A 24,199-nucleotide genomic window follows, 5' to 3' on the forward strand; every position below is an offset into this window, starting at 1 on the left:
TCCCGTTCGGAGTCGCCAGGGAGACCAGAAGCGTCACCGTGTTGACGACCAAAGTGTTGCCGGTCCAAGCACGGGGGCGATCTGACCTCCGCGCGCCGCCTCCGAAGGTTTCGTACTCTTGTCTGCACCTCTTAAAACATGACACATTCGGTTAGAAAAATATATTACTGTGGTTCGGGAAGTTTCAGTGTTCACACATTTCATGTTGTGCTTGGGATTATTTCTGTTCCATAAAGGCACAACGACAGGTGTGCTCCCAAATCGAAGTACATGGACAGGTGGCTGCATTAATATGGTGAAAAGAATGAAGACTATGATGTACGTGGTGAATGCATCGACAGACCCCAAAGCGTTGTCATTTACCCGTGGCTGTTTTTACTCATTCTCTAATTCTCTAATTATTTTCTTAAAGACACACACAAATCAAAAAATTTCCCATTTAAAAGGTATTTAAGTATATTTTGATTTTATTAGAAACTTACGTGAAAAAGTTCCCACAACTTTCGGGTTAACAAGAAGAAGTACCAGGCCGTCTTTTTCTGGCAGAGAAACAGGCTTTTGTCGACAGCACCTTGTGTTATTAATGCAGTAAGTATTAATGGAAAACGGGGTCGCTCAACTAGGCTTGACAAATCGTCTTTTATAACACAGCCCAGACGGTAACACTTGTCAAAACTTTGCCGCAAATTGAGATCAGAGGACACTGCGCTTTCATTCCGGAGGAAAAAAGGGCCTTCTTCTGCCCCAGATGATTTACTCTGATTTGCGAGCCAAAACGTGTCAGACAGCATCTTCCAACCTCTCCGTTGAAGAAGAAGAAGAACTATCTATCCAATTAGCCGTGGGCGTGGAACCCTCACAAGATCCCCGGCCACTGACACTTCAACTACTGAAAATACTCCAGTGTCTCGGTTTTGTTATTGTTGCCGTATACACGCAAAGGAGGGTCACACCTTGACAGGATTTAAGCCCTGTCTTCTGGTATTTACTCTTGATAATTAAGTTCCTGTGATCAGGAGACGAGAGGGGGACAATCGACCAGTCTGACCTTCTGGATGGATTACAACCTCACTGAGACAGGAGAGGATCTTAAGACAGGCTGACATAGCTTAAAGAAGACTTTTGAAACGGCTGCGTGCAAATCTACTAAGTAGTGGCTTTAAACAAGGAACGCATCTTTCTTTCTTTGGTTGGTTGGTTGGTTGGTGAGGGAGGGGGAGCACACTTCCTGGCAAGGAATGGGGGATACAACTATGGTTTCCTTGGGGAATTTATGGTTGCAGATTAGAAGGAATGGAAAGAGCAGGTTGGGCTATAAATAAATATGATGTCATCATGCAATGGAGTGGAGAGAGAAATGGAAAGAAGTTATAATGAATAATGGCGATGAAGGCAATTTTGATGATGACTGTGGGCACGGAGCTAATGTTTGCAAAATAATAATTTCATGAATATGATTACATAAAGTAGGAAAAATATTGCAGTATTCCCTTTAATTGAAGAGTCTCTTTTTTGTCATTTTTACAAAAAATCAGCTCTTATTTGAAGAGTCTTCAAAGTTTGTCTGACAAACTTTGGTAAATAACACTATCTCAAACAAAATCTTCAACAAATCACCCTTGCCTTCTATACACTACTATCATAGTTCTGTGTAAGGCTTCATCCATAGTACTATCCTAAGGCTATGTTTATCCTTTTTGGTAATTGTACGTCAGCATTTCAGCTCCTTAAAACTTTCTCAACGACAAGATTTTCAGTTTGGCGTTTTGTGTCGGACACTGTTACTGATGGAGTATATTGATGACTGCTCATTAGCCGTGGTAATTGGGCGATTAGCCGTCACTGAACATAGCATCGCGTAGACACGGTTAAAAGGACACGAACCCAATGTGGCTTTGCAAACAGTATCACAAAAGCAGGGAATATGCTGACCTTCCTAGTTAGAATGTTGCAACTTGGAAGAACACGAAATTATGTGAACAATCAGTCGTTTTTAACCGATAAATCTCGGAGGCTCGGATGGGATCCAAACCCGTGTCGTTAAAACCTTTACTCCGAATGTCTTTCCTCCCATTTTCCTGCCAAACTAGTCTCACATGTGTATACTGCAGTTCCGAAGTTTAATTTTTGACCCGAGTTAATTTGTTCCTGCGTATTACGCGCGTGAAATACCCTTGGTTTTTGCTACCGGATTTACGCGCTTCAAGTTTGGCTGCCAGCCAGTTTTTCCTTCTGGTGTTACGCGCTACTAGTGTTACGCGACAATAGAAAACTTCGTAATACAAGCACAAAAAATGATTTTCGCGTGTTCTTTAAAGCCAGCTTTATTTTCAAAGGAAACTACAAGATGTGGGTAAACAAAAACAACAAATGGGCATGTGGTTAAAAAAATCGTATAGGCCTACCGGTACTCTGACAGGACAAAATGAACAGTTTAACATAGTTATTGGACTACCGGTATTGATCGTGAGAGAAAACAAACATTATAATGAAGAAACTGACCAGTCCCTTCAAAAACATCGCATGAAATATACTTATATGTAGTTACCATAATCAAAGAGGTCTACACTTTTTAATTTCTATATATAATTATTATCGTCAGTATACTGAAGCACAACAAATTGTTCGTCTATTTTGAAATCATTTTGAAATCTTGCTTTACAAGAACGAATCCTCTCTTTGCTTGATCATACCATGCATGGAGGTAGGAAAAGATCCCAGCTATACCAAACCAGTATCGCCACAAACAACCAGACAATAAGAACTAACAGACCGGGTTGAACTCCTATAGTGCAACGTATCACCCGCTCGTCAGCACACAGATCAAGGGCCCAGCAAACATCATAAGTGAGCGAGTTAAGAAGGAGAGAGATCTTTATGTTGCCATGCCACCCGCTCCCCCACCCCAGGGGGTTGGCGGGTGTCCGAGACAAAGGGAGGGAGATTTGGCCAGGTGTTTGTCTCCTTTGTCCCAGGCGTGACTTCACAGGTTGTCGAAACAAAATGATAGTCGCTTCCCAGAAAGCACACCGACTAACGGTGCACCGGACATTCTGAGAGAGCTTGGGATAAACCCGAGCGAGTGCGCGTTCTGCTTACTTTTGGTCCACGTGAAAATTGCTTTGCACTATTAGATGAGAATTGACCGGTTGTGGGCCCAGGACCACAGCTGAACAGTTAGTAAACTCTTTACGGATTTGGTCAGAGTCGTGCATGATAAACGTGCGCGGTAGCTTTTATATGGGTTGAAATCTTGTGACAACAGGAAAAAGGTAGGAATTTTTTCAGGCACAGAAATTGAACACGGTGAGCAGTGACGGAAATTCGCATAATGAATGAAAACACTATAAATTAAGGATCACATGCAATGTCAATGATGCATTGGAACATCTCGTGAGGATTCTGTCTTCCATCGTGCAACAGTTTCCATTCTTTAAACATGTCATCTCACTCCTTCAGTCCTTTACCTTTTGACCCCAATCACACCCATGACTCTACAATTAACAAGTCAGTGTTATGTGCGTCTCAAATTATCATTTCTCTACGTGCGCGACACTTGACGGCCAACCGGCGAGAAATCACCGTGTGACAAAGCAGACCGCCTACGGGCGCCGGCCAATTTTCTCAGGACGACAATCCAAATTTACCGCCGTGTCACCCCAATGATTGCCCCCTCGACGTCTTCACGCCACAAAACAGCCACTTTTGTCTGCCCTCTTTCGCTATGTGACAGTACCAATTGACTTTCAATCTCCGTCGACAATCACCCGACCAGTCATCACGTTAATAACCTCCTTTTATTAACACTAGTTTATTTTTCTTTCCATGACACCCCCGTTTATGTGCTAATTGGCGTCATAATTTAAGCACGCATCGGAATACAGGCGTTTCACAATAAAGCGCCTCCAAGAGTTTGCAACGCACTAACCAATCATAATGCGCGAAATCTGTCGACCCAATGCGCGTTTGGAAATAGTCGACAGATTCCGCGCTTTGTGATTGGCCAACGCATTGCAAACGCTCGGAGGCGCACTATTGTGAATTGCAGGTATTAGACACGATGGTGTTCCCTAATTCTGGTCTCCTGGAGAGAAGCGATTAAGGGCGGGGCTGTGGCAAGGAGGGGCATTAAACGATGAACTAGACCCCCCAAATAACCATATAGAACTGGTTTTAGATCCTGCTAATCCTGAATTCTTGTCAGTAATAGTTAGGCAATTGCCGATGAGCGCATTTTGTGGAGTCCTGTGACGCACTTATTAAAGAGATAAATCATTCCCACGATAATGTGTCGTCAAGAAAATCCCGTAAATGTTGTGTCTCGTCTTCTTCACTCGCAGAACAACAGTATGAAAACCTTTGATACATCTCTTCAAGTAAGGTGGTTTTTCAGCTAAGAATTGAAACTGAAGTCAGGACAGTTGGTTGCATTTTAAACAAAGTAGTACCAGTGCATGTGCTGATTCCGAAACTGTTCGACATTGAAGGATTTCGAAACAACACTTTTGTCAATTTAAACATACATGTGAAATATTTGAAACGGTCCTTTTTAATCTTTTAAAATCAGGTCTGGGAAAAGTGTCAGTTCTAAAGGCATAAAATGCACGAGTAGGCGTATGCATAAATCAAACATTGAAAGACGCCTAGGATATAAATGGGTCAATTTCTTATTGAATTCAGGGAGAAAGAATTTACCATCTGTTTAAAAAAGTCTTTTGGAGACTCTAGCACTCTCGTTCAAATCCGTCTTTGCTGGATATGTCTTACGCGCACGATGGAATATTTTGTTAGATGTGATGCCATGAAATGTGTAAGAAACTGTTTCGAGCATTTAGGGAAACAGAGCGGGTCACACACCGTCTTACACACCGCGCCCCTGTGGACAACAAGCCTATGCACCCTCACCTCAGCGGGCCAGGCTCCCGGCCGTGACACGGGTTCGTCGGCGTGGTGTTATTTCTCTCACTGTACATTATAATCACCGAACAAAGGAGTAAATTACACAGTATAACAGTATCATATTTGGGGCAGGAAATTGGTCTGTTGTCACTATCAGCGTCTAAGGGGGCATGGACCGGTGATGGCGACCCTGCCTGGGGCTTAAGGGAGCGGTCGAGGGCTCAGCCTGTACGGCTGGCCGAGGCCCAAAGCCCAATCGTTAATTCTTACCATTGTAGTCAACGATCCAACTCTTTCAAGCCATAACTCAGCTGTCATAAATATACATAAATACGTGCCACTGTCCAATCACTTTTCCGAGTTTCCTTGTTTGAAAGCCAGTTGATGACAAAGTCGCCTGGAAATGGAATTATGAATTGTTCCTTTGTTATGTTAATGAAGGGGGCTGGATGAGGGTATTATTGGCATTAACTTGGTCTCGCAGTCACCCACGTGACTGCATGGAGTGGGCCCCGCACGGGTGAATAAAGTCAGTGAGTGAATCCAAACAGGCACAACTTGGATTAGATCGAGGGTCAGTGCAGTCATTCGCCTGTTGTTGCAGCAGCATTCTCTCGTCGGCAACATTTTTTTATTGTTCGCATTAGTTTGTCGGTGAGCAGGACACAGTGAATTGACAGACCGTCGGGATGGCAGTTTGTACGGATCGCTCAACTCAGATTCTGCCTGGTTCTCATACAAGTCGGGCCATTGACATAGTTAACGTGGCTCAGCGAGCGATGAATGCCAAAGTCACCTCTACATCAAGTAAGTCTTCAGTTTATTAACCCAATTTGATAAAACTGGTTAAAATGTGGCTACTACATTTCCTGACAACAGTTTACCCTTCGGGTCTCCATTTGTGCAAAAAGTTTTTCTAGTTTTAAACTGTTGCTATTAGTGACCACGGCACGGGTTCACCTCATGCGCAAGATTTAATTAGTTACCTCCGTTAGGCATTTTAGTACGACAGTGAACGCATTTCACTTTATGTCTAAACTAGCCGATGTCCAAACGAACTTAATGATACGATACCTAAGCGACAGAGATACTCGATGAACGCAGTAGGTTGCTTGCGGTCTAACAGCGTGGAACGCCAAAAGCCGTGCGTAAGACCAGAAGCGATCCCACGCTGAACGTAAGACCAGTGGCTCCCTAGCCGTTCACTGTTACACGATTTGCCCCAAACGTGCACTGTGCGCGGAACGTGCTTCAATTTTTGCGGTGGTTTGTTTGCGTTATCTTACACACTTTCGGATTTCCGACTTGCGCTGTAATTCTTTCCAACCGAATGTAAATTCCGTTTGACGTTTATTTGTGGTAAGCATAATGCCATGTCAAAGTTTTAACAATTGAATAGTAATAGTCACTGTTTTAACTAAAATGAAGACTTCACCAAATATTCCCTGCAGACTTTAGCTCTACATGCATCGAAAGTCACTTGACAGCATAATAGGTAGTTGAAATGACAATTGAAACATAAAAAACAAGACAACTCAACGTTACTGTTAATAATTACAACTTACCTTCTAAGTTGGCTCATCAACTTGCGTCACTTAATCGCTGTTTTACATTGACGTCTACGAACAGTGAAGCCGAAAAAGCCAAAGTGCGTAGTCATATCAAGTAGAAGAAAGTATCCCGAGCGAAACGATCCTTTGGAAAGAAAGAAGGAAATATGTTTTAAAAATTGGACCAAAATGCTCCAAAAGTACGAACGATTGCGCTAAAAAGCCATTTCGCAGTTGCAAACGAGTAGTTTTCGCAGTAACTACTTTCCATTTGTATTAAAAGCAAAAATTAACGTCTCATGTCTGTTTCGAGACTATTAAATTTTAAATGCATCAGGGCTACTATCTTTCGACAAATCAGAATCAATCATTGTGATTTGTGTTAAGCTATCACAAATCAGAGCCTGTTGAGGTTCCTCTCTGATTTCTTCAAGTTTGATGACTGAAGCACACATAGCCCGTGAGCGGCAACCCTTTATAATCTGTTTAAGTTAGTCCGACAATTTTGAGGCAACCTGAAATTTGTTGGAATATAGTTTAAAACATGCTTATCAAGATTTCCGTTGTTCCCACCTCCTGCTATTGCAGGTTTGCAAAAGCCTGCATTATCAAGTTGGATTGCTTTAAAAGACTTTTCAAAGATTTTTGAAGGAGTTTGTGTCCCGTCAGCGTAAACCGGCTTGAAATGTTCTAATTGACAACGTATTATCTCTGAATGCCACTGGAAATACGCTGAGAAATGTATTGCGTTTATTACTCCATAAGATTCCCTTTTCGTTATTCCATTCTATACACAGGAGTGTATTGCTGAAATTCTAAACAGACGCGCAAACTCACTGACACTCAAAATGTAACACCATCTCATCACCTAGCCCTATTAAGATATGTGTCGTGTCGTCCCCGCTCCTCCCCCAATCCAGGGAGAAGCTCCTTAGTTTCAAAGAGACTCCTATATAGCAGCCCGAGGCGAGGCTACCCCAGCGCATTCTCTTCCTTTCCCCCAGCAGGAAAAAAAAGAACCGAAATCTCTTTAAGCACAAGGAGTTAATTCACGGATGCTTTAGTTAATTCCAGCCGCTGACAATTCCGACAATGAGCGACGTGTCAGCCATTAGTCAAGGAATTACAGCGCTCTGATGGAGAGGGCTTTGCGTGCCTCCAATGTTATGACTTAAGTGATCAACCCGTTAATGGAAGGCGACACCTGCAACAAGTCTAGCTGCAGGGTTGAATATACCCTAGTAGTGTTTCTCACTCGATCGGTATTGGCTGATTTCAAATTAACAGAAGTGCAGATATTAATTTGATGCTTGATTTTCAATACTTCTGGACTTTCTGCGAAGAAAAGGGAAGTCTTGTTGGATTGGCAGGGAAGGGGTTGATATGTCACTCATTAGTGGTGTTTTTCTTCTGAATGGCGGCACAACACTACAGGACTGGCTTTGTATGGACGATTACGCACCTGAATTTTGTTTATCCGCACGTGTGTGATACTCTGAAAACAACATTAAAAAGAAAATACTTGAGCTCTTAGGAAGGAAAACTTCACATAATTAAAGTCGACATTCAGAAGAGAACACTCGATAAAAGAAAGGCTTCCTGCAATACCTCAGAAGCCAACTGTCAGTCATTCTTGATTCGATTGTCTAGAAGTGCCCTCAAAGCCGTCAACTTGGTTAGTCTCTCTCGCAGCCTTTGAATTTGGTAAATGCCCTGGATGAGCAGTTTACCACTCCAAAAAGGCCACCCTGACTATAGCTTTCAAGGCTACCAACAGAGCTATGAAATATCATGACTCACCAATTTACCTTGAAACTGTTCCCATTGTGCAACTCAATGAGTGCTCGAAAGACTCATTTGAAGGGAAAGGGCATCATAACAGAACAGTCAATCAGCTCAATTCTCGAATCGGTTCCCTATAACAGATAATTTTCTTGCAATGTAAAGATCTGCTCATTCCTCAGTGGTGCACAAACTTTGAAGCTCTAATTATGTACACGTATAAAGAAAAAAAGAACACAAAAGTAACCCTTAAATCAAATGATGTGGGAAAATATAAGTCAAATTCCGAACCCATGGCAAAGAGAAAAAACTACAAGGTGATTCAAGATGCAGCGGCAGATGTATTCTGAAAGTTAAGAGCCGTGTGTTCCTTGAAGAATAGAAAGAGACCTTTATCCCCACAACACGGAGACTATTAAGAAGCGACAAGCAACTAAAGAAAAGGGAATTCCATGCCGAAATCGGCTTTCGTCTCAGACAACTAAACCCGTCATTAATAACAGTGAGATGAAGTCAACGCTTGACACGTAGTATGGGGATGAAAGAAACAAAAGTCCGGCTAGGATGCCACCACGTACACTGAACTCCGCGCAGAAATCCCCTGAGTGTCCACCCACCAGGGGAACAAAGGAGGAGCGGGGATTTCAGCTCTTGCCGGCCGAGGCAAAAGGCGCTCAAATCCCGGCCAGCCGCAGCGGGTACGACCCGGCCCACCGTGCGTGGCCTTTATTGTAGAAATTCCCGCTAAGTGCGCAGGGGCTGACAAAGTGAAAGCATTCTCAACGGTAAATCGCCTTTTTGCTCCGGCCCTTAACATTCTGCTTATCATCCGTGAGGTTTACCATAAGACCACTAATCCTTTCATTCTTGAATGCCCATCTCTCCCCGTAAGGTGTTTAACTCACTGCAAACTTAGATTGCTAATTACACCATAAGCTGAAGTTTCAAGGGTGAAGTTGGACAAGTCACAGTGTGACATGTCTCCTCTATTCTTCGTTTGCGGTTTCGAGTTATAACGGGAAGAGGATTGTACAAAGACTTCTGTAATTCCTACACACGTTCAGTTCTGAAAGAAAAAAGTTCGCTTCTCAAAATAGTAACCGAAAGACTAAAATATTATATCCTCGAGCGAATGCAGATATTTGTCTCCTTAACGTTCTTTAATTACTAATTGAGAATATCAGTGTTCACGTGGCATTACAGTGAGCGTCAAGTAGTAATGATTTCTCTTGTCAATGTCCCAACTTGGTAAGTTTTGACCATAAACGTTTATCAGGCCATGATAGTTTAGTAGTGCATCAATTAATGTGAACCGTCAACAAAGAGGTAGGCTTTTTTGTTTCGAAGTTTGTGAAAGCACAACTACACGATGTTATGTTATCAAATTAAAGCTGTAGCATGCGTAGTTGATAACAGTTTAATTTCTTTTTGAGCTATCACGATCGTCACCATGCATTATGCTAATCAGTAATAAGACCTATACATTTGTTTGTGAAAATGACACGCAAACCAACCTTCTACACACCTGTGGGATTACTTACACAATTGACAAACACAAAAAATGATTCGATGTTCTTAAATCAAGCAAAATAGGGTCTGTATGGGTTCATTTGAATTTCTATGAGAGTTCTATAAAATCCACCCGTCATTCAATACCGCTGAATAATGAGTTATACCAAACCATCTTTGCTCTCTTGCTATCTTCACCAATTGGCTCGCCCAATTAGCTGGATGAAACTTTAAGAAGAGATGATCATTTTAGTAAGACACTTTCGCAACAATTGAGCTGAACATCTCCTCGACAAAGACCGGACAATGAGGGGTCCGTTGGGGCACTCCACACCGCTGAAGAAAACGTTCGAGTGGGCTGCCATTTTGCCGTGGTGTGGAGATGGATTGTTAACATCGAAGGTCGTGTGATGGTGTTCAATCCTACATAATAGACGGAGTTATTCTGACGAGTCTGTACCTTCGAAAGACTCAGATATCTCCACTGTGGGACGTGGCAAAGCAGACACTTGCCAACTCTAGACATTTTGTTTGCGACTATACTTACCTAAATTTTAGTGATTATGGACCGTGCTCTTTTTTTCTGCACTGCCCAACGGCGCGGCATCTGGTAACAATTCGCTCTAATCCAGCGACATGAGACAATTTCTGATGTCGTTCGCGTCGCATGAGTTATCAAACTATGCGCGTTTCGCTTAGCAGCAATCCTATTGGTTGAAGGAACACGCGCGCGTACAACATGCACGCGCACGTAATACATCTAAAGTTACAATTGGTTTACGAAAGTTTTGCGTTTACAAAATGGGCTGACTAATTCCAACACGGTTTTGCTATTTAATTGGTAAACTGGCGACTTTGAGCCAGAATATGTGATCGGTCACAAAGTATGTGATAGGTTAGGTCTAATCCTGCAGCCGGGCCTAACCTCTCACCGGTCAGGTGATGCAAGGTTACCGCGGGACTCAGTCTCTTCTCCTCTTCAGACCACGAGGCCGACCTCGAGTTGGGGCGACAGACGCAAAGCGGGTCTGAAGAGTCACTCTGAGTTGTGAGTTTGGATGACAAGGGACCAATTAAGACCAAACACCGGGAGACTGTGACTCTGAAATGAAATACGGCAATAGGGCGATAACTAATCGGCCAAAATGTGGCAGCCGATTTTCTTATTGTCGGTGAATTTGTTCCGTGTAGTGAGGTTGGCTTTTGAAGTCGCCATTTCACCTGCAGATTATTTAAGTGACTAGAACCCACTATAATACCCCGTCCATTAGCCCACTCCAAATACAGAATTTGTCGTCTATTTCCATACTTACCATTGACAAGATTGAAATAAACACACACTCTACAGAGTGGACTGAAAAAGCTACAGAACTGTCAACATTTGATTTTTCTGCCCAAGTTGAAAGGGCAGGCTTCAAACGAATACAGAGATAAAGTGGAAAGTTAGTGCATGACTCAAACTGAAATGGCTATTTTGCAGTAAATGGAATAAGAATACGATTGAGATTGCAAATGAGTCAAAATGGTTGTTTTCACCTTTACGGGGAGAAAACCCCCGATAACACGTGATCTTGAACTGCAGTAACATAACTATATTGACCTATTCGTGCCTCGGCATCAACAACGTACTTCTTTATCTTTGAGGAATGTTTCCTTTTGTAGCATACCGCCCTGGGTCTCGAAATGAAATCATAATCGTAGCGATTTAATAAGTGGATTTGGTGATTTGCCACCCCGGGCAGGACTCAAGTGCCACTTCACGAAATTCTGCTCAAGATAAGGTCGAAAAATATTTTTCAGTCAATCTGTTCGATGACTCTGTGCGAAAATCTGCCAGACTAGTTTTTTTCTAGGAAGGAAAAATTCCTGAAATCGCATGCGAGTGTCACGAGGTGAACATGGTGAACTTTTTGCACGCTGAAACCCCAAAACGAGACTTTTCTAGAAAAAATAAAGACTCCTCTTCCTCATGTTTCTATCGTACAATCATTTTTAAAAAATGAAGGTAAAGTTAGAAACAACGCTGTACATGCCAGCTGGAAAACGATAAGGCAGCGGCTAAAAGATCTCCTATCCATCTTCTTTATCACTTCTCATTGTACTTTCGTCCAGGTCGCATCTTGGATATTCCTTGCAAAGTCTGTGGCGACCGGAGTTCGGGCAAGCACTACGGTGTGTACGCCTGCGACGGCTGCAGTGGATTCTTCAAGCGTAGCATTCGGCGGAACCGTACATACGCCTGTAAGAACCGCAGCGGCGGGTCCTGCCCAATCGACAAGACTCATCGGAACCAGTGTCGGGCATGTCGACTCAAGAAATGCATCGAGGTCGACATGAATAAGGACGGTAGGGACAGAAAATTCTCTCTCTAAATATATCAAAATGAATCAAGTGAGACACTCAACTTGATCACTATTTACAGATTGCCTCTCCTTGGCCCAGCAGAATCAACTGTGATAGAGGGTATGATGTCATTTAAGACTTAGCTGATAAACTGAAATGAATAACTTTTAAAACAGCAAGGATTTTTTTGACTGAAGGTATAATTAAGAGAAAAAAAGGGAAAAACTTATTCGACGTCAACGTGGAGAAAAATGAAAATGTACACGGTAATAATTTGTCGATTGTTTCAGCTCCTTTACTGGCTCCAAAACAGCAGATAAAAGAATTCCCTGCAATGCTCAATATGTTGCCATCTTTTGTGGGCCGAGTCTCCAGGCATCGTGTCAAGGAAGAGCGGGCTAAGTACGGGTTGGCCAAACGGGCCAGCTGCGTAAACAGCCCCGCCGTGACACCCAGGACAATACCCGTAACTCGTCACTCTCTCGGCACCGGCTTGCCCGCACAGGCTCATACCAGACCTGGGGTTCGGGGACCTATTGAGCTGACCGACATACCTTAACAAGTGACTTCTGCAGCTAGTTACTTCTGCGCCTAATAAGGAGATATTTTTACCCCTAGCGGAAAGTGGGGCTTGAAATTTTGTTGACGAGAATAAGAGAAGACCATTTTACAGCTGAGTAGATGAATTAGCTTGATCACTGTAACAATTCATCTAGCCTGTCGAATAAGAGAAGACCATTTACAGCTGACTAGATGAATTAGCTTGATCACTGTAACAATTCATCTAGCCTGTCGCATCCTCTTGGTTTTTGCGCTTTACAGAGCCATCCACAAAATGTGTACAAAGTCTACTGCACCAAAAAACCCACGCATTCATTAAATATTTCATAGGTAAATCACACACATTTCTCAGTAAAAGCCATCACAGTTTGTAAAACCATACATGCTGGTTATTTAAAGGCACTATAACACGCGTCGGTATCTAAAAGAAACTAGCAATATCCAAGTCATGTTGAAACTACAACACCGTGCCATGTGTACGCAGAGCATAAAATAGATACTACTATGATTGTAATTCTTATTCATGTGGTTGAACTTTATCTTTATGACACCACTTTCTCTGTTCTTTGCAGCTGTGCAGCACGAGAGAGGCCCTCGTAACTCCACCATCCGCAAACAGATGGCATTGTACCTGAAGGAGTCGGCTGCGGCCGCTACTGATGTAGCCAGCCCGTTGGTAGCTGCCTATCCTCCCCACGCTACCACCGTGATTAGCCCGCTAAGCAGGACGGAGACGTACGGGCCACTGATAGTCACTACATCGGAGTACGCCTTACCGGCTGGCCCATTCCCTTGCTATCCAACACCTAAGGTAACAAAATGCCCTTAGTAGAGCCTGTAACTTGCAGAAGTTACGATTACATTAAAGTAATACAATCTTCCAATTTCTTGCCACAATACTTCTTCTTTATATCTAAGGCCTAATTTCACTTTCTTATGATGGAAAGGAAAAGTTAAAAAAATTTATATATCTTTTACGAATTGTATGGGTCCAAACAAAAGTGGGTTTTTTAATCGAATTTGGTGAAAATTCTTCTAAAATTCTTTGTGGTATGATTCATTAAATAAAATAAAAATTCTTAATTTCGAAATGAACCAAAATTCGATCGTATATTTTACTCTAATTTTAGCACTATCCTCGGGACTATATTCACCCGGTACACAGTAGTGTGGAGACGGTGTGCGAGACGGCGGCCAGACTGCTTTTTATGAGTGTCAAATGGGCCAAGAATGTGCCAGCTTTCGTATCGCTGCCGCTGCAAGATCAGGTGAGAATAGAAGTCAAGACAATCGATGATATTCGAACCATGAGAAGCTCTTGAAAAAGATTCCACACAAATAATTCAAAGAACATCCTATTAGCTTCCCCCATAACTCGGCTCCACGAAATCATGTGTTCAATCTAAGTAAACAATGTAGATACTTCATAAACCATTACGTGCCATAGATGCAATTATCCACGCAAGGTGCAGACACTGCGGACATTAATTTCACGTAGGCTCAATTTTAATTACGAGTGTAAAAGTTCATCAGGTTACATAGCATATATTCTGAAGATCGTTTCACACGACGCTTATCCGTGTCCAAACAAAGATGTCTTCTCCTTCCCCCCCAAAAATCAAAACAAAACAAAACTATCACAAGCGATCTTTCTTTATTTGGAAAAGGAGAAATATAGAAACAGCTTTCCTGTGACAAGCATACTTTATGTGATTTTCCCACTCTTTAGCTTTTGAGTTGTAAATGTTATCCCTATTTTTGCGCGTTTTGCCATAACACTTTGCTACCAAACGTCAGAAAAGAAAAACAAAGGACAAAGGAGTAAAGGTTTTGGTACAAAAAGGGCTTAGCAAGGAAGTCTTCAATAGCCTGTCATTTGTAGGTCTTGTCTTGACCTGCAGTCCGTAATTGTCTGTTTGCTCTTCGTCTTCAGTTGCTTCTTTTAGAGGAGGGATGGAGAGAATTGTTCATACTAGGAGCAGCGCAATGGCACATGACCATGGATGCTGCAGCTCTCCTTAACGCTACAGGTGGGTGAAGTCAAAATTGCTAAATTGTCAGTTTTTCATTAAGTAGATATGGAGAAGAGAAATTCACGGTGTTTTGTCAAATGCAAGATTCGAGTATTTGCAATGCCGAGATATATATACAGGTTTTGTCAAAAGTTAATATTAGACATGGGTTTAAGCTTTCAGAAATGACACTTCTTTAGGTATGCAGCCTGAGAATACACCAGCGGAGAAACTCGCCGCGATATCAAGCGAGCTGAGAGTTCTGGAAGAAATCATTGTGAAATTGCGACAATTGGAGGTAGATGCTACGGAGTACGCATGCCTCAAAGGAATCGTCGTCTTCAAGACAGGTAAGAGGTCACTGTGCTCATGAATATTTAGTATCCCAGTATTGAGTATTTGCTCCCGTTTCAGTGCAGAAATTGTTCGCAACTTATGTACAGAAAATCGACACGGTAGTTGAAAGTCGACAAGACTTTATTTAACAAAGGATTCAGAATTCTCCTGCTTAGTGCACGTTTCTGAAGACAGCAACCTACGTTCAACACACATATTTACCCGCAAATCCCTAAGACGTCACAAGTCCAAGTAATACAATACTGTAAGCAAAAGGAACAGCTATCGCCATATTGGAATAGTAAACTCCAGGTACTAAATAAAATGCGACAGAAGGTCAGCAAATAGATTACCAAAATATATTACATATGTACTCACCGCCTCCGGGCCTGGCCAACAGTCTTACTACAACACAACCCAATAAGTCCACGGTGTGTGACGAAAAATAAAACCACCAAACTCGAACAAAATGGTGGTCTGGTGGTAACTAACACCAGTTAACAGTGTGTTGTCACCTCAAGAGCAAGTGGACAAATGCCCATGGCAATATGCCTCCGAGCACCAAGAACCTTCAGCACGCAGCAGGCAATGCAGAACAAAAGAATGTAACAATGAACCACATTCCAGCAATTCAAGAAACGCGCTTTTACTTTTAAAACACAGCTGTGCCAATGTCTTGACTGACAGCAGCCATGATAAAACATGATAATGTGCCTCCCAAAATGCAGAGGGCGCTATTTTTGCTTACTTACGATCTACTCATGATCTCTATGCCAATAACAGAGCGGAACTATCTCAGTGGTATTAGGTTCTCAAGTTTCCTTTCTTGTGGCTTTCTTTTGTAGACATTTCTAGTGTCGAAGAGACAGCCGCAGTAGCTAGCCTTCAGGACCAATCTCAACTGACTCTCAGCAAGTACATCACCCTTCGTCATCCGACCCAGCCCTTCCGGTTTGGCAAACTCTTGCTCTTGTTGCCAACCTTACGCGCCGTGCGCCCAAGCACGTTGGAGACGCTGTTCTTTCGTCAGACTATCGGTAGCATGCCCATGAAGCGATTGCTTTCTGATCTCTACAAGGCCCATGAATTCTGAACCTGATCCCCGACGTTCCTCTTTTAAGTTTACAACGCCAATGTTAGTGCCTTGAATTATCATTCCAAAGATTATGCAAATTTAATGTTTTATTAAAGAATTACCGAAATGAGTGGACGCCTTCTTATCAGAAAGAAAAATCTATTTTTACGACTATGAGCGCAAACCCGGGCTCGTAATAATGTACCCGTAAAAGTTTCTCAAACAGAATTGAGTTTCATTTAAATTTTTGTCTTTCCACAGAACAGTATCAATTATCATGTGCCTATGTTACTACACGGAGCAACTGAAAAGAAAAACTGAGGTCTTAATGGCTCATTATCAGTCAACAGAGGTCGCCCTACAATATGTAAACAAGAAGGCCTCGTTTTATGATTAAGAGGGGAAAAATGGTTTTGAAAATAGATTTAACTAAATGAAAATTTAAAATTCAATATGGAATAGGGAAAAAGACCTAGTAGTAGCTTTAATTTGCCGATCTTAAAAAAAAAATTTTCCATCGAAGCGATGCCTATGGATTAAAGCAAACCAGAAGAGGTAATGAAAACTATTGCACTTGTAGTGACAATTTCACGGGCATAGTTTTAAGCACAAGCGACTTTGTGAAGACAAAAAGTGATGTACATTTCTGTCAATAATAGTGTAAATATTGATTTTGTTAACATTTTTACGACAAATGAATTCAGGACACGAATCATTACAAACCAGAAAAAAAAAAGACTTTGGACAGTGCCTTAGATAGGACGACTTTATGAATAAAGGTTTTAGAGGTGTCTTGGCGAATACACAATTTGAGTGCCAGAATAATGTCTAGATTGAGTTGTGGTGTTTGATGAGTGAAGAACAGAAAATCTTGATGGACTTGACAAGTGACATAAAAGAACCATAAACCTCATAAAATGTTATTTTATTTTCTCTGCAATAAATAAACAGTGGTTTTAAATTTTTGCTTTTTACCTTCTCACAACTGTATACATGTAAATGCCGTTTAAAGGTTCCCGGAAGAAAAGCAATTATGTTAAGATTTCATGTTAAAAACTGTGTAGATACAAATATTGAAAAACAGTCCTGAATCCTCCAACTTTAATATAATTTTTCACACTTTTGGGGTACATAAATACAACGGTGTAAATGGAACTCACCAAAAAGAGCTTAAATATTTTGCTCAACCCCTGCCCCCCCACAAAAAAATCCCCCATTCTCCCAAAAATTGGTTCTGAATTCCTTTTTGAGTATTGCAGTTTTGCAATTGCAGTTTAAAAAGCAGGTTAAGGAGGCAAAGAAATACAATTAAATCAGTGTGTTTGAGGGGTCCTAGGTTATCATCATAAGTCCTCCGGTTTCACCTCCTCCGTCTTCCTACTCTCTCTGGTGCTAGTCCAATACTCCTCCGTCTGCATCTCTGTCAGTCTTGAGATGGTCCTCTCAAAGGCAAATAGCTCCTCTTCACCTGTGAAGATGCTGGCCGATATGCTGCTAGCATCCTGTGATGGGAAACAATCATGTCTGGTAAACATGAAGGACGCCCTCGTTTGTTTGTGTTTTATATTCAGTTGTTAATTTAATAATATTAGTGGTGTTCAGAGGGCGCCCTCTTTTGAAAGCTTCAAGACGACAAAATCAAAATCAGCATGATTTTGCAGCAGGTGCTTTCACAGTTGCTTGGAAAAAGAAGTAGTTAACCTACACCTTGTAATTGAAGGTGAAAACTATGTATACTATCAATAAAGAATTGCTGCAAATGAAATACATCTTCTGAATACATGAAAATAAGAACAAGTTTCTTCCAAAACTCAATCAAAAGGACACTGGGTGTGAGTAATCTGTAATTTGTAACAAATATCCTCTTCTAATCTCACCATCTTAATGTTAAGGTCATCCATGAGCATCCTGCGGTCATCTAGGTCATGCTGGGTCATGTGACCTGTGACAAACAGATCCTCTGGTTCTGTCTCTGCAGAGCACACTAACCTCACCTTGAAAGAAGAATTAAAAAAACTCAACGAAATTAGAGCTCAAAGCTGTTTACAAGAACCCAAATGGAAAGAGATGTTAATGCACAGTGGTTAACTTAAAATTGACCAATCAGGGAGGCTTAGTTACTTAGATTGGACATCTAATCAGCATAAGATGCCAAGTAATTACCTTGTTGTCGTAGAAGTTGTCAATGAGTGTGATGAAACGGCGGGCTGCTGATTTCATCCTCAGCGACATCTGGGGAATATCACGTATAAAGATGATGTCAAATTCCCTGCCTAACGCGAGGTAGTCACCAGCACCTAATGGCTTGACACAGTAAGAAAGAGAAAAATTGTACAGAAGATTACTCAGAGTGTAAAGGGCATATGAGCAGAAGAGGGCGCTGCATGCTGAAAAAAAACCAAGAAATGAGATGTGTAGAAGAAAAGGAAACTTTTATTTGAAATGCACAAGAACATAAGAGGGCACAAAATGCAAGAGGGCACTGCGCAGAAAGAAAGAATCAAAGGAAGAAAAGATTGTGAACTTGTAAAGAAAATACATAATTATGAAAGTATGAAGGCGCTGCATGGTGACAATAAAGGAAAAAACATACAGAAGGCAATGTGAACGCAAGAGGGCACTGTATGGTGATGACACTCACCCTGTCGCAGAGCTCAGTAAATGTGAAAACAGCAATCCTGCCACAGGCTACCGGTACTTTTAACTCTCTGCCCATCAAGTGAATTGTTCTACTCTGTATAACTGTTGAAGAAAGTTAAAATGGGTAGAGTAAAGTTGGTGAGATTCCATCAAGTCAGGAGGCACAGTAGCACTCAATCTGGCAAAAGGAAAGCGAGACTTATCCTTGTGAATGTTTCTGATGTCAGCATTTTGGGGGTGCGCATAGGAATGGTTTCATGGTTAGGCTCCATGACTCATGGTTAGAGGGATTATGGATCAAATCCAACCAATGAGGGATTGCAGATCAAATCCAGCTGATCATCAAACGTTGTGTCTTCAGGCAAGCCACTTTACATTAACTTGTCTGTTTCCATCAGCGCAAAGGAATAGGTACCTGGCTTAACTACAAGAAAACATGCACTGAATTGGCATCTTTAAATCTTTTCCAAGCCGGACAAACAATGCATCTGATTTTGAATAGACATTCACGTTGTTACAGTGCCTAGCGCAACGCACTATGATTGGCCACCACCAACTTCCAAAGACTCCAAACCCAACATTTATCAAGCATCCATGAAGTGCATAATTACACTGACTTCATGACTAGCATTTCTGTTGAATGTCCTCCTACCTGCATCTTCTTGCCTGGCCATGGTCTTGAATAGCCTCTCCAACTCTGCATCAGCGTTGCACCTGTTGCTTACAAAGTACACCTGCCCCCTTTCTGAGACATCTGTTTGGAGAATAAACATAAAGCAATGGTAACAAGAATACAAATGCTGTAACACACTGCAAGATCTGGAAATCCCCATTATAGCATTTGACAATATAGAAACAGAAGAAATCTGAATATTTAAAGTCAACAATCTAATTCAATTTACCGGATCTGTGGATGTTTAAATCAAATAATCAAATAATGATCCAAACCAAATGCCTGAGAAATAACGAGTACTAGTCTACACCAAAAAACAAAAATCAAAGACCAAAATCCTTCTGAAGCCTTATATTTACCCAATTTTCGGTAATCGATTCCTGAGTCTAGTTGCAGCACATTACAATGATCCTAAAACAGGCACAAGAAATATAAAATATTAAATCAAATTTATTCAGCAGTATCTGAATTGAATTATTAAACTTTGTGGCTTTGTTTCAATTCAAGTACCAACTTGAGCAGTAATTCTAATTACCTTTAATACTTGGATGAATGGAACAAAGTTACTCCGCTGAAGTCCATTCTTGTACAAGTCATCTGGTTGTCGGTTGGACGTCGCAACCACGACAACGCCATTTTGGAATAACTCTGTGAAGAGCCTCTTAAGTATCATAGCATCCGCTATGTCAGTAACCTGCACAATGAAAGATGGGCAGAATTTTTAACACATTATAAAGAAAGGTTTGTCCATTTGGAGTGTTCCATTCCAACTGAGAAATCAGGTTGATGTGGGATTGCTGTATCATTTTTCATCTTTATTTCTATATAACTTAAGTTGTAGGTTCAGTGAGGTGAGGCGAATGCAGTCTTCTCAAATGTGATGTTAGTCTTGATAAAGGTATCATGTAAATGAGACAAGAGAATACATATTTGAAGAAATTTTCTTAGGGAAATCACTTTCTACTTGTGTAGAAAAACTTTAGTAAGATTTGAATCCCAAAAGGTTGTTGTCAAGAATCCTAGCTTTTAGTACACAGTCTCTGGTATTTGTGACAACAAAAGTAAACGTTGTTTGAAGTTGTTTTCCAAGACTGTGGTAAGTTGACTCACCTGAAATTCATCAAAACACAAGAGCCATGTTTCCTGGCTAATGTCCTTGGCTACTGGTGCTATGGGGTCGAAAGGTTGCGGCTTGTTACTTGTGCGATCCCGGGGAATTCGTTTCTTAACTTCATGAATTCCTGAAGAAATACAATCATTTGGTAATCACTCTAGTATTAACCCTAACCCCCTAGGGTGTATGTAAAATTGTATTGAGATTGGAGGATTTGGGACTGTTAGGGTTAATGACTGCCAAACGTGAATAGCAGGCTGGTTTTGTGGGGGAGGGGAATATTCATATAGTTGAAAGTCCCAACTTTGGGGGAATTTCTGTGAAATTTAATGACTTTAAAAAGTAGAGGGAATTTGAGGGCAGCGCTTAATGTAGCCTGTCTGAAGGACAGACAAGAAGTTTGACCAAGCAATTTTTACTTGTCTAAAAACTACACACATTCAATTTTTTGCATAAATCTTTCACACTGGTGACCAAAGCTGGAAATCTGCTCTCATGTGGCATTGGGGGTGGCGGGTGCAGTCAGTTTTAAAAACTTTCCTGGAGGGCAGGCAGTTTATAAGCTCAGCTGGGTATGAACAGACAGATATTACAATCCTAAATGAACCCCTCCCTTGGAATGGATTGGTCCATTTTGAATGAGCATTTCTGAAAGGGTTTGGAGTAAGAATACTAATCCAGAGTGGGCTTGTATGAACCATTCCAGGCTTGTGCAATGAACTCACTAGCATGGACATCCAGCATGAAGGAATTGAAGTGCGCCCTCTGCTTGCGACGGACGTTTACATCCTGGTAGAATAGATCCATCAGCATTGTCTTGCCTGATCCAACGCTGCCATAGAGGTACAAACCCTTCGGCCCAGCACCTGGAGCCGACCCAAGCATCTTGGGGTCAAATCAGACCAAATAAAGATGAAGTTTTTATAACAGCTGGTAATAAGACTAACGCTTAAGATGAAATGTTGTGCTATTTTTTAAGCAATAGTTTGCAACAGATCAATTGCAGGTATGAACAGTCTGTAATATAACGATTGGGAAAACCCAAAGGCCAGTTCATACTACAGGGAAATGTGATCGTGAAGCGAATTTGACGTCACAAAAGATTTGCAGTAAAGGTTTTCCAAATTGGCATCACTAACAGTTGATCTGATATCACAAATGTGCATTTGTGTTTGCCTTCACGTCAAGTTATGAACCAGCTGTAACACTGAAAACAGAGAACTCATTCATTTTGACATCATAGTTTGACATGGTATTACGATGTATTGGCTAATTATAACTCTTGCTCAGCCTTCAAAGACATCATCCTTCACCAGGAGGTAGTGGAAGATTTTGGAGGACAACCAAGGCGGATAGACGAATTTCTCAGAAATGCTGAGCATCCTGTCTGAAACATTGAGTGCCCATCAGTTTTTTTCAGAGCCACACACTCACAAGAGATATCCTTGCATGGTGCGACCGTAAACCTCTTTAGATCCATGCCTACTACCACAGGTAGAAGGGGAGACGTCCCTTGCTATGGAAAATAGAAAGCAGGTGCCATTGATTTCTTGAAAAGAGATTTTAAAAGATGCAGAAAAATTCCTAGCAAACCCAAACTAACCTGTTAATCCTACCCATGCCTCATTGCTTTAGACATTTCTATAAAATTCCACACCTTCTGAAAGAAGCCGGGCTCTGCCGGTCGATACCCTGCGATCTTGTCAAACAACTCTTGGAGCTTCTTGACGATGGTTCTCTGATAGGCATCTTCTGCCAGCTCTCCCTGTCGTATCAGGCAATCATATGCTGCTAACGGCCCTGCCCGTTCCTCATGCTTGACCCTGCTGGTCTTACTGCTCAAATGTTCTGTAAAGGTGATGTTTTCCGATGCTATGGGCTCAGCGAAGTACGTTGTTGCTGTAACAAGAAACAAGCACTGGAAAAGTTGGAGCTAAATATGTATAACTTTACTTTTTTCCCGATGTACTTTGCGTGGAGGAGAGGTTTAATTTTAATTACAAGTTTTTGGTTTTATAATACATACGTTGGATAAGGGCAAAAACTTGTAATTAGAAATATAACTTTACTTCTAGTACAATAGACTTGTATTCAATCTATTTATCACTGAGTAAAGGGGTTATTACGTTTGTGTCTGAGCAAGCCAGTGTACCACAATCTTATAAAAATAACATTTCAACCAAGTAAATTGTCAGGTTCTCATTCTGACATAAAATAGTTTTAAGATTTTATGCATTTACCCGCTGGATTTTCCGACATCAAATTAATAACAGTGAGCTTAAATCACAATCTTTGGCATGTTAATTGCAAGTGACAAGGGTACCCAGTACACTTTCTTAGTTTTTTCCTTGTTTAGTTGGAATAACACTCACCAGATGTTCTTTGGGAACTTGTTGATTTTTGTCGAAAATACCCAATTGTACAGGCACATCCATTCTGCTTTGCTGGTGTTGATTTGTGTAGCAATTGTTTGCATATTGAACGCCTGACAATCTGCCAAGGTGTAACACTGGCTACCTTCAGCATCTCTTGCGTTAACGTCTTCTTGAAATAACATTGAAGTTAGGTTATGTGCCTGTGTTTAAACATTTCAAAATACACTTCTGTCACTCAGGTTCATGTAAAATGTCCAGCTTAATTTTGCTATGCCCCAACTAGGATTGGTCCGTGACTCCATAAGTCGCCAGGTCCCTTATTTGGCAACTTACTTTGAAAATCACTCAGACTTGACAATAGGTGGCAAAATTAGGAACCTGGCGACTATTTTGCAAGGCACATTAGTTGATCCCATCTCAATTTTCTGTCCCAACTATGTTGTTAGGCCTGCCCCAATCACATTTGGAACAAATCCAACTGTGGTTGGGACAGATGCCATAATGGGGGTGAAACAGTTTGACACACTATTATTGACTGGTGTAGTCAGACCGAGAGAGTTCATATTAATTAAAATCACTATCAGTATCACTCAGCGAAGAAAAAGATGCTAAACAAAATTGAATTTGGGCACGGGATTTGGTAATAAAGAACACTGAAATACATTGCAGAAAGAGTTCCACATACGGACAACACTAAATGTTTCTTCAATTTTAAAGCAACTGTCAAAATATGATACCATGTCCTAAAACAAATGAAGCATGTCAAAAGTAACTTAGCTAAGAAAATTCCAAATTAAAAAACACTGACTTTTTTTTCAGACAAGTCTCACAGGTTTGTGCATGGGGCATCAAGTGTTGTTTGTACTGTTATGAGCCCATATGAAACTCTTTCCATAAATTCCAATTTTTACATTTCGTGTTTCGGTTTTCATTTATTTACAAGATAAACCAATAAAACTTCAGTTAGAAATATCATATTGTCGGTAGCCTATAGCAAAGACGTGCGGGCATGACTGGATTATATTATATTATATTATATCAGGACTACTGTGCAATCCCGCTCAACCATGTGTCAACGTCAGACGGGGATTGCATGCACTGCCTTGCGCAAAGATTCACATACCAAAGACCATGTGGCTAAAAGGCGCAATCATCATCATTTTCCTCCAATTAAGTTTTATGGCATATGAGTCAAAAGGGTTAGATAAAATCGAAAGAAACTTTCAATACGATGAGCAACCACGAACCACCAACCAACCACACCGGCAAACACTACCACACGCCATTTGATATATGAGGTCAAAAGGTCATTTATTCCAGAGTTTCAACT

At 41.2% G+C, this 24,199-nt stretch overlaps 3 protein-coding genes across 5 annotated transcripts in view; 1 reads left to right on the forward strand and 2 right to left on the reverse strand.

Annotated features, from left to right (window-relative positions):
* LOC110978921 (tRNA (uracil-5-)-methyltransferase homolog B-like) overlaps window positions 1-15,723 on the reverse strand; it is a 78,496-nt gene extending 62,773 nt beyond the window's left edge. The window contains exons 1-2 of one of the 2 annotated variants that reach the window (XM_087146786.1): window positions 15,371-15,723; window positions 6,465-6,594 (exon numbers count right to left, since the gene is read on the reverse strand). The gene's annotated coding sequence lies outside the window, so the exon portion shown is untranslated. Of the gene's footprint in view, window positions 1-6,464; window positions 6,595-10,287; window positions 10,395-15,370 lie in introns of those variants that run through there. The other variant, XM_087146785.1, reaches the window with a different exon arrangement.
* On the forward strand, window positions 5,475-16,873 carry LOC110978901 (nuclear receptor subfamily 2 group E member 1-like). Its single transcript, XM_022234236.2, has 7 exons — window positions 5,475-5,706; window positions 11,853-12,086; window positions 13,217-13,455; window positions 13,775-13,912; window positions 14,578-14,674; window positions 14,857-15,006; window positions 15,838-16,873. The coding sequence occupies exons 1-7, from the start codon at window positions 5,589-5,591 to the stop codon at window positions 16,083-16,085; spliced, it is 1,224 nt and encodes a 407-aa protein (XP_022089928.1). The 5' UTR covers window positions 5,475-5,588; the 3' UTR covers window positions 16,086-16,873.
* An 87-nt stretch (window positions 16,874-16,960) lies between these two features.
* Window positions 16,961-24,173, reverse strand: LOC110978900 (AFG1-like ATPase). Of its 2 annotated transcripts, none has more exons than XM_022234235.2 (12): window positions 23,993-24,173; window positions 22,867-23,069; window positions 22,152-22,393; window positions 21,220-21,379; window positions 20,491-20,621; window positions 19,916-20,074; window positions 19,740-19,791; window positions 19,360-19,461; window positions 18,709-18,809; window positions 18,231-18,299; window positions 17,945-18,061; window positions 16,961-17,569 (listed from the first exon to the last, which is right to left on the reverse strand). In XM_022234235.2, exons 2-12 carry the CDS (start codon window positions 23,018-23,020, stop codon window positions 17,411-17,413), a joined length of 1,446 nt encoding a protein of 481 aa, XP_022089927.2. In that variant the 5' UTR covers window positions 23,021-23,069; window positions 23,993-24,173; the 3' UTR covers window positions 16,961-17,410. The 2 variants fall into 2 exon arrangements, with proteins under 2 accessions (XP_022089927.2, XP_022089926.2); XM_022234234.2 differs by having other exon boundaries at window positions 18,231-18,371; window positions 23,993-24,172.
* Window positions 24,174-24,199: the final 26 nt, after the last annotated feature.

This window comes from Acanthaster planci, linkage group LG15 (genome assembly GCF_054643075.1).
Source record: "Acanthaster planci isolate LZ-2023a linkage group LG15, COTS_SCS, whole genome shotgun sequence".
Taxonomy (NCBI): domain Eukaryota; kingdom Metazoa; phylum Echinodermata; class Asteroidea; order Valvatida; family Acanthasteridae; genus Acanthaster; species Acanthaster planci.

Coding starts and splice junctions, on each gene's coding strand:
- LOC110978901 (XM_022234236.2), top strand. CDS start 5,589: ATGGCAGTTTGTACGGATCGCTCAACTCAGATTCTGCCTGGTTCTCAT. Junction 13,456..13,774: donor CTTGCTATCCAACACCTAAG/GTAACAAAATGC, acceptor CTCTAATTTTAG/CACTATCCTCGGGACTATAT. Junction 14,675..14,856: donor AGCTCTCCTTAACGCTACAG/GTGGGTGAAGTC, acceptor ACACTTCTTTAG/GTATGCAGCCTGAGAATACA.
- LOC110978900 (XM_022234234.2), bottom strand. CDS start 23,020: ATGCTGAAGGTAGCCAGTGTTACACCTTGGCAGATTGTCAGGCGTTCA. Junction 22,394..22,866: donor AAGTTCCCAAAGAACATCTG/GTGAGTGTTATT, acceptor TTCTTGTTACAG/CAACAACGTACTTCGCTGAG. Junction 18,372..18,708: donor TTACTGAGCTCTGCGACAGG/GTGAGTGTCATC, acceptor TACTGTGTCAAG/CCATTAGGTGCTGGTGACTA.